The sequence below is a fragment of the Hordeum vulgare genome, chromosome 6H, assembly GCF_904849725.1.
Source record: "Hordeum vulgare subsp. vulgare chromosome 6H, MorexV3_pseudomolecules_assembly, whole genome shotgun sequence".
NCBI classification, from domain to species: Eukaryota; Viridiplantae; Streptophyta; class Magnoliopsida; order Poales; family Poaceae; genus Hordeum; species Hordeum vulgare.
In genome coordinates, this window is record NC_058523.1 from 114,999,358 (window position 1) to 115,009,023 (window position 9,666).

Genomic DNA, 9,666 nt, shown 5'->3' on the forward strand with positions numbered 1-9,666 from the left:
TGTACTCCGACGACGGATTAAACAGTCAGCCATTTTTTAAGTTGAGCCAAGAAGGAGGAGGTAAACGGCGGCAATTTGTCTCGGGAGGTGTCACGAGATTGGAGGAGGCCGACGGCGATGATTTTTCTCGGGAGGAGTCGCAGGATTATGGACGAGGGGTTTGGGAGTAGGGAAAGATAGTAATTGTGCACGTGCAATACACGTGTTGACTAACATGATATTGCTAGTATTGAAGTTATATTAAGTGTGTGTTAATTAATTTGAATCGGAAAGTATAATTAAATTTCAAAAAATGAAAGCATAACTTCATTTGTGGCCCTATCATTATGATGTTTTCTATCTTCATTATTAACTCCATTTTGAAAAATGAGGATGTATAAGATCAAAATATTGATTTGCATAGAATTTAATGGTGCATGAGAAAATCAAGGGCATGGAACTATCCGAAGTCATGACTCTGTTAGTAAAAAATAAGTTGGACCGTTGCTGTACGAATGGTGCCAATAATAAGAAACTCGGTCCAAATTTTTTGGCATCTGCACTGCATTGTACAGATGGATAGAAAAGCCCAATTGTATGGATTGCTAAGCATAACTTATCTATGCTCCATCCTTCATGAGGTCGTCCCTACTTATCAATCACATAGTGATGCAAAGCAGCGGTTAGATTTCCTGAAACATCCATCCGATTCTACAAAAAGCATTTTCGTTTTCCCACCTCAAATCCGCAAACTCATTGTCCTTTATAATCAGAATTTTGGATGGTGATATAAATTAACAAAGTCAAAATGTCGTTGGGTCACACTCTTTCCCACGTCTTACAAATGAAACATGAATTAAAAAGAAACCAAATTTGGATGATGATGTTAATTAACAAAGAATACGTTGATGTATATTAATCAAAATTTCAGATGCAGAGCCAACACACATGGGACACATAGTTGTAAAAGTTCTAGGTTGCAAAGTACCTGATTTTTCATCTGCGCCATGACCAGATGACGGCGAAGCACACTTGGATGCGCGATATGCATGGACGGCGGCGAGATCACCAGCGCATCATTGCTTCCCGGGCTGCTGGCCTACGATGGTAGGCATGCATCAAATTAATCCAGGCAAGCACTGCACGTACGCCGGTCAGATAAAAGACGATACAGCCGCACACGTAACATCGTTAACTACTAATTACCAGCACCAATTAATCCTACTACGACAACCATACCTCCAGCCACTAAACTTCTATTCCTAGCCAACTGGTACATTGACGATTCACCAGCAGCTAGCAGAGACGGCGACATTTTGTGCTGGACGAGCACACTTCCTCTTCCCCGCCTGACTATTTGTCAGAGTTCCACACCATGACACACTGCTCGTACTCCTTCAGCGGTGCAGGCTCTCCCACATCACCTGCTAGCTGTCTAGCTATCAATTAAATAGATATGGTCACGGCTCTTAAGGACAATAAAGAAATGGTGAATACTCTTCAAGGACCACATGCTAGAGAAGATAGAAGAGTTCTGCCTCCATCTCCAACAGTTGTTAAGAGGATCCCTGCAGATTGGGTGGAAGTAGATGACACCCAGCTCGATCGGCCTGATCTCAAGATGCTTAGCAGAACACAAAACGCTGGAGTACTAAGCCCAATCTCTGTTCTGGAGGCACTCAGATCTCCTGTGGTGCACTATACTTGAAGATGGAAGCTGCTAAAAAATAAGTCCCCTAATAGTGTGCAAATTTCTCTTTTCATCTCATGTAATAAAATAGATAGACGTGGTTGCCTCAGCGATTTCTTAGTTTTTGTTTCTGCCTTATGCTATGCTTGTAACCCTTAACTTGACAACCATCAGGCTTCTTTCTGAGTAATGGAGCCGGGGAGCTCCTCCCTATTTGGACAGGGTGTCCTGCAATTTCAGCGGAGCGGAGAGTGTGCCAAGCTTGCTGGGACAGGGTGTCCTAATTTCAGTGGAGCGAAGAGTTAGCATACTCCATAAAATATACTGTATAAACTTAATCAAGCTCTCAAATGACATGATGAAATCGTGTGTTTCTAATCTTCGCCATATTCTACCTCCGAAAATTCACTCGGCAATTAACATACATGTTCATACACTCACCATGACCTACAATCTAATTTAAAATGATCAATATCCTAGCTCTGTTGGATCGATGACCTCTTACTAACTCTGAAAATTCCATGAGCAGTGACACACTTGGTCAGATATCGTGTGTAAACCGTGGAATCTTCAGTCAATGATAAATGTATTACTTCATGCCCGATCGATGACTCTTTACTGAAACATTGAAAACTATGTGTGCACTTGACATAGGTGTGTCACAGACAGTGCTTTGGAAGTGGACCCCGACAAACAAGCTGACCGGCATGCCATACCTGATATCGAAACCATGCTCCCATGGATCAAGGTTGTAAAAATCATATGCTTCACACAAGGAGTCGAAAGTTAATCCAATAGCACGCTCAACTACATGGTCCCCCAATTTATATGCATACCCCCTAATTGTCTGCTCCAGCGCGCCTACTCTTTTAGGGCATGTGGCTCTATCCGGTGGCTGATTCCCTACTCTGCACCAACATGAAGCAAAATTCTTATATATGAAATACCAACCATTTTTGCACGCCTGTGTAGTTTTTTTTATGTGTAATCAGAAACTAATTCAGGGGAAATGCAAGATCCAACACATGGCAGTACAACTACAACAGTCATATCCACCACAACATTTCCAGTTCTATTTACTTTATCATAGTCCAGGCAAGGAAAACCAAAAAATTGGGCTACTCTGACAGTGCCTCAGGGGATCATATGAAACTACAATAACCAAGACATCATCGCAACTCTGGCTTTGCTATAGCCCATTGACCTCTTATAAGTAAATGCCTATTACCTCTTAGTCCATGCAGATGTTTGCGGATCCACCTTGCCAGTAGATTCAGCAGAGCCTCCGTCATCACTTTCAGTTCGATCTTGAATAATAGCCTCTTGGTCTCCATCTATCTGTGCTTGGCCGTCGGCTTGGTCAATTCAGCGGAGAGTTAGCATTTCAGTTGCAAAAATAAGAATATTTTAGCACAATTTTCACTTGGTGTAATTTAATGCAATTTTATCAAAGAAAACCAAGGCATACATTTAAGCAGAAGGTCCAAAATGAAGTATCAACAGCATATGGCACTGATAAGATTTGCAATTTGTTTGCTTTAAATCCTGAACGAAGATCCAAAAACAAATAATAGTGAGCTATTTTCCAGAAAAGTTATTTTTGGTACTATCCAAAAACATCTCAGGAGCAAACCCCCGCTGTCTGGTCCATTGCACACCACAAGCATAATAATAGAATAATATCAACAATGGCAGCGCTACTTAATCTCAACCGAGTCAGTCTTGTCTTGCCTCTATTGTGTGGTGGGAGCTTGACATCCATTCTATTCTAGTTCAGTATGACAATGGAACTACTATCACACTCTAAAAGGAAAAAATCCTATGGGCTCAAAGACAGTAGCATATTGTTTGTATTAATCAGTTTACTCATACTATGTAAGAACAGTGGATTCAACCCAACCAACCAAGTTTGTGAAATCTGCCCATTGTTTGCCTTGTGGAAAGAAAAAGAAAAGGCCCTTCGCTTACTACATACCTCCATTTGCAAAGAGCCAATCTCTCGCTCAACTCCTAAAATATGCAAAAGGAGAGAAATGGTGTCAGAAATTAGCACATTGCCAACTACATTTTTCTTCAACAGCTGCTACTTAAGCTAGATTTGGATTTGTCTATTAACATGGCACGGTTCAAAATATATTGTGTATGAGGGTAGTGAAAGAACGTGCAAATTCTTGTGTTCTAACATGGCACGATTAGAAATCGTGTGTTTCTAATCTTCGCCATATTCTACCTCCGAAAATTCACTCAGCAATTAACATACATGTTCATACACTCTCCATGACCTAGAATCTAATTTAAAATGATCAATATCCTAGCTCTGTTGGATCGATGACCTCTTACTAACTCTGAAAATTCCATGAGCAGTGACACACTTGGTCAGATATCGTGTGTAAACTGTGGAATCTTCAGTCAATGATAAATGTATTACTTCATGCCCGATCGATGACTCTTTACTGAAACATTGAAAACTATGTGTGCACTTGACATAGGTGTGTCACAAACAGTGCTTTGGAAGTGGACCTAGTGCCAAAGAGGCCACTCACACATGATAGCCTGAAAGGGCAGAACCTGGGCTTCCCTCTCTTCCCACACTTGAGTAGATGGGGGCCTTTCTTGAGAGCAGCAATGGCCTGAAGAAAATGACTTGAGCAATTAAACCATGTAACTGGAAACGCATGGCATGTAACTTTTGCAGCATTGCTGCTACTTATTGTACTTATAAGTGAACACAAAAAGATCCAGACAAGAAAACTGTGAATAGTAGTAGAAGCATCTATTATGATCAAAGAATTTGGAGTTACTTCCAAGAATTTCTATTATGGCTCAGAGGGAGTAGACGATAGTAGAAGCATCTATTATGATCTAATACATAATATGATTGGTTCATGAGAAATTCTAGACCTTAACATGATCAAAGAATTTGGAGTTAAATCATTCAGTGGATTTCTACTATGGAAGATTGCAGATCGCCTTTGAACTAAAACAAAGCATGGGAACGAGTCAAAATCATAGATTTAGAAGCAACCTGATGCTTGAATGTGATTGGAGCTTTTTCAGAATTCCCACTCATAAAGTTTGAAAATTGAAAGAGGGAAAACAAACGCTGCCCGTCCCAGCAAAATGAGTGAAATGATGACACCGAAAATACCAACTGAGGTCTCGAGGCTAGCAAAGTAACAAAGTATGGCTCTGAGAAATGTTTTAAGGTAATTATGAACAATTCAAAAATGTGAAATGAGAAGTACTTTGTTGGCACTGCAAAAAATAAATTCTGAATTCACCTTGCTTGGGTTGTCTTCCATTTATCTAGGTCAAGGGCATCCATTCGAACATAAAGAAAGATAAAGGTCTTAGCGATGAATGATAGTGTCGCAAATATGTGCCTGTAGTTACAACATTACGGTACGATTACTTCGGGTAACAAATGGTTTCAATCAAAATAGGTTAACCAAAATAAAACAAACAAGTTACAGTTGCTTTGAAGGCCATAGAGACAGTTTAGTAATGCAGAAACAACACAGCAATAGCACCTTGTGGTGATCCGGGAGCTCTCTGTTACATTATGCCATGCGTAATGGGACATGACGATGCCGCAAAAGAAAACAATCAAAATACCACTCAGACTTAACAACTGTAAAGGTTAATGTTTGCTCACGTGCACTGTGGAGAAGCAGATGGACTGTCAGAATTCAAAATTGTCAAAAAAAATTACCTCTGCTAACATATACGATAAATAAGCCATCAGAGCCATTAAGGCGACCTCCCGATCAGTCGAGTGCCTGCAAAATCAGGGGATGAATTTCGAATATAAAGAAAAGAAGTTGAACGGAAACCAACTCATGACACTATTTACCTGCCAAAGTACAGTGCTTTGAGAGCGTAAGCAGTGAACAGTCCGATCTGATATCATTCGGGAAACAAAAGTATGAAAACTAATTTGGTGCCATGCTTCTGAAAAGTATGTAGCACCCTGATTATAAATATCACAGAATTGAACTTGTTAAAAATAGTGTCCTTACTATGGCGCCAAGGATAGTACTAAGATGCCATACCGTTAAAGAAAGGCATGCTATTTTGCAGTGCAATTGTTTCAGTGATCCACAAGATAATAGATATGATCTGTGAAGATTTATTGCAACCCTGCAAGTAAAATAGAGCAACATCAGTTAGCTCCAAAGGATATAATCTGATAAGAGGTCTCACATTACTTAAGTAATTCATTTACATGTAATAGAATGAAAGGAAAAGTCTGATTGGGATTTACAAGCAAGCAAACAAAATATCTGAATATGGTACAATTTATAGTTAATACTTTCCTGTGTTGTTTTCTGTTTTTTGAAGATCCCATGGATAAAGAACCATCTCCAATTTCTTGTTCATGTGCTTCAAGCTCCACATAAATTTTGAATAAAATCAGATCTCACACAACTGAGAAATAAAGGGAGGACAATATTTTCACCTTGGCTTGAACAGTCAAACTGGTCGCGGTGACACCGCCCATGTAGAGAAGCACATTTGGACAGTGAGGGGTGTCTTCACCTGGCGCTTGAATCGATATGGCCATGTGGGCACCAATTGGGGAGAAAAGCACCCGGGGAGGTCGATGGCGAGCAATATCATGGCGGCATCGAGCAAGAGAGGATCTGGGGTACTCCACGCCCAGCACCGCATGGCTGACGAGCCCCGTAGCTGGAGCGCCGCCGTCCTCGCGCCTCCCACCCTTCCCCTTCCTCTCCTCGCTCTCCTCATGCCCCACTCGACCGCGACCCCGCGCGTTGGCATCTCTGCCTCGACCAATCGCGTCACAACCTGATGTCGTGCGACAGCCGGCCACGACCTCCGTCGCGCCGCCATGACCACGACCTCCTCCTCACGCATCTGCCACACCACAACCACTCCTTCTGCCGAGCACAACCGCAGCGCCAGCGACGAAGGGAGGTCGCGTGAGGACGAGGACATGAATGATGAAGAGGAGGAGGAGGCCAGGAGGCGCTGTTGGTCGGGAGGAGGTGGTGTTGGGAGAGTGGAGGGAACGAGGAGGAGCTCGCGGCGGCAACTGTGAGGGGATTGGGGACCGTCGTCTCGCGTCATGCCCCGATCTGACCGGTACCGCCGCCGTCGGCCTTCTGGGAGCGAGGAGAAAGATGAGATCGAGAGCAAGGGGCGTGGGATGGGAAGGGAATAAGGAGGTGGGACGACGTGGTTTTTTTTTTTTTTTTTTTGAGCGAGGAGGCACTTTTTTCACGTATGCGCGGAATGGGTTTTTTATTGAACCGTCATGTTTGGTTGTGCTAGCGACGGATTTTTCGACTTGTTTATGGAGGGATTGAAAAAAATCGATGGAACGGTGGAAATGCTAGGATGGGTATCGCTGCGTTAGGAGGGGGGTCGCACGAGGTTGAACCATCATGACGACGGCAGATCCCTTTTAATAGTAGAGATGGTAAACATGCCTCTCCTATTTGCTGCCAAGAATCAGGGTCGTTAGTCTCCAAACCGAGCAATCTGTATATGGCCTGCTACTTCTTATGGTCTGCCTCATGGGCTGAATAGTTAACAGCCCATTACTATGTATCCCGTCCACTTTGGCCCTTCTCTGCCCTTCGTTCTCCGCCTTTCCCCTCACACACCGGCCGCCGCGAGGGAGAGAGGAGGCGAAAAACCTCGGAGGCGGAGGGAGAGGGGACTAGGAGGAGATGCAGATCTTCGTGAAGACGCTGACGGGGAAGACGATCACGCTCGAGGTGGAGAGCAGCGACACCGTCGACAATGTCAAGGCCAAGATCCAGGTCGGTCCTCCCCTTCTTGCCCCCGTTTCGCGTGCTTGCGCCTCGTCCCGAGCGAGACGACACGATAGCCCTGTCTGTATCCGTTTCATTCCCCTAGCGAGTTCCGCGCGTATTGCCCATCCACTTGCGGTTTCCCCATAGTTACTAGCGTGATCCCGCGGGAATTGCACTTCAGGGGCTCTCCATCTTAGGTTTATTTAGTTCCCTGCTCATTGCATCATCATGAGATGGATCCCATTGAATGTGTAGTCTTATGTCCGTTTTAGTTCTGCGTGGGCGTCCTCAGTCTGGAGGTGCAGAAGAATATAGCCATGAGATTTCAGTGTTCACATTTGACCATAAGGGCGCTGTACCTTCTGTTATCGAATTCCTTGGTATCAACACTCATATGCTACCACACTAATCTTGTACTCCCTCTGTTCCTAAATATAAGGCGTTTTGGCAGTTCAATATAAACTGCCAAAACGTCTTATATTTAGAAACAGAGGTAGTATGTAATTGTATGGTCACTTTTCCTCCTGATTATAGCAGTTAAGAGACACTGTATGCCTTTGTATTTACGTACGTACCGAGAAATACCAATCGCTTACTTTGGTAGATGCATCATGGACGCAGGACAAGGAAGGCATCCCACCAGACCAGCAAAGGCTAATTTTTGCTGGAAAGCAGCTGGACGATGGACGGACATTAGCCGACTACAACATTCAGAAAGAGTCGACACTTCATTTGGTCCTGAGGCTCAGGGGTGGGACTATGATCAAGGTGAAGACACTCACGGGTAAGGAAATCGAGATTGACATCGAGCCTACCGACACAATTGATAGGATCAAGGAGCGTGTCGAGGAAAAAGAGGGCATTCCCCCTGTTCAGCAGAGGTACGCTTCGTATGCCCTGAACTTGATGTTTATGCGTTATTGGTGGTTGCTCGAAGTATAGCTTCTGGATTTAAGTAGTAGTAATTGCTTTGTGTCGTACTTCAGCTACCCTCTTAAATCCATACAAAAAGTGAGCATGCCTTTGTGTCAACTTTTTCCTTGCCAGGATAAAAAATATAGCAGTTATTAGTATCCCTATAAAATCTTGGTAACATGGACTCTTACTTCAGTTAGTTATGATTTGATCCTTCTATGCTCATGGGCCTATGACTCTATGAGTAACTAAATAAACCTGACGTCTAAGCAGTCCTTTCTCAGATACTAATAATCTTCAATACAGGAATATGTTATCCTTAAGCTTTTTTAGCTTGCCCACTTTAATGGTTGAGGACATCTGTACATGGATTGAGGGAAATTTCTTGTCAAAGTAATTATATTGTCCAGTTGGACGTCCTATCGTAGTCATAGCACTGCCCTGTTTCAACCCGGGTTTAGACTTTGAAATCCTGTAACGTTTACTAGCACATCATCCTTACTCTGATTGTTGCTTTTGCAGGCTCATTTATGCTGGGAAGCAACTTGCTGACGATAAAACTGCTAAAGATTACAACATTGAAGGTGGTTCAGTGCTCCATCTTGTGCTTGCTCTGAGAGGTGGTCACTAGATACAGTTTCATTTCAACTAGGAATATATTCACAAGGAGAGCAGCTTTGTTTATGCTATTTTCGTCCTACCATTGTACTTGGCTTAAAATCATGCACTTGACATGATTGGAGTGGCAAGTTATCAGTATATAGGTAACTAAGGAAGCTATTTGTCTACAGTGGATGAGAAATACTTGAACTGATAAGTTTATGAGCTCTGTCAACTAATTATTTGTCGCTAGTTTCTCTGCCTCTACTTTGAACCAGAAACATTACTACATCAAAAATGCTGAATCCATGCTTTCCTCTTCTGCAGCTGAAAATGCATAATCGATTAAGAAATTCGATCAAGCGAATTATAGTCCTGAACCCTTGCTCCTTATGTAATATGTGTATCAGCTTCCATGTGCTGCCTATTTACCATCCCACCTGGTTTAAGCACGGTTAATTCTACGCTGGAGTGCTGGACTATGATCACTAGATTTGGCAAATTTTTCATTTGTAGCATGACTGCCCAGTCGTATTTTAATGCCTAATACTAAATAAATAGTTCACAGCCATTTACTCTAGAGTGTAATCAGTTTGTGAAATGGAGAATCAATTCTTATTGGCCACAAAAAGTATTTTCTTCTCTCCAGACTGTGATTTACTTATTCTTATATTAGAAATGTTTATGTTTTTTTGGGTT

The 9,666-nt window shown here is 42.6% G+C and overlaps 1 protein-coding gene across 1 annotated transcript; it reads left to right on the top strand.

The window, feature by feature from the left end:
• The first annotated feature begins 7,264 nt into the window (after positions 1 to 7,264).
• On the top strand, positions 7,265 to 9,219 carry LOC123403367 (ubiquitin-NEDD8-like protein RUB1). Its single transcript, XM_045097305.1, has 3 exons — positions 7,265 to 7,458; positions 8,074 to 8,333; positions 8,890 to 9,219. The coding sequence occupies exons 1-3, from the start codon at positions 7,366 to 7,368 to the stop codon at positions 8,996 to 8,998; spliced, it is 462 nt and encodes a 153-aa protein (XP_044953240.1). The 5' UTR covers positions 7,265 to 7,365; the 3' UTR covers positions 8,999 to 9,219.
• Positions 9,220 to 9,666: the final 447 nt, after the last annotated feature.

What these genes read in the sequence shown, in the direction of transcription:
- LOC123403367 (XM_045097305.1), top strand. Translation starts at nt 7,366, where the DNA reads ATGCAGATCTTCGTGAAGACGCTGACGGGGAAGACGATCACGCTCGAG. An exon ending in ATGTCAAGGCCAAGATCCAG is followed by an intron (nt 7,459 to 8,073) that starts GTCGGTCCTCCC and finishes TCATGGACGCAG; the next exon opens with GACAAGGAAGGCATCCCACC. An exon ending in ATTCCCCCTGTTCAGCAGAG is followed by an intron (nt 8,334 to 8,889) that starts GTACGCTTCGTA and finishes TTGCTTTTGCAG; the next exon opens with GCTCATTTATGCTGGGAAGC.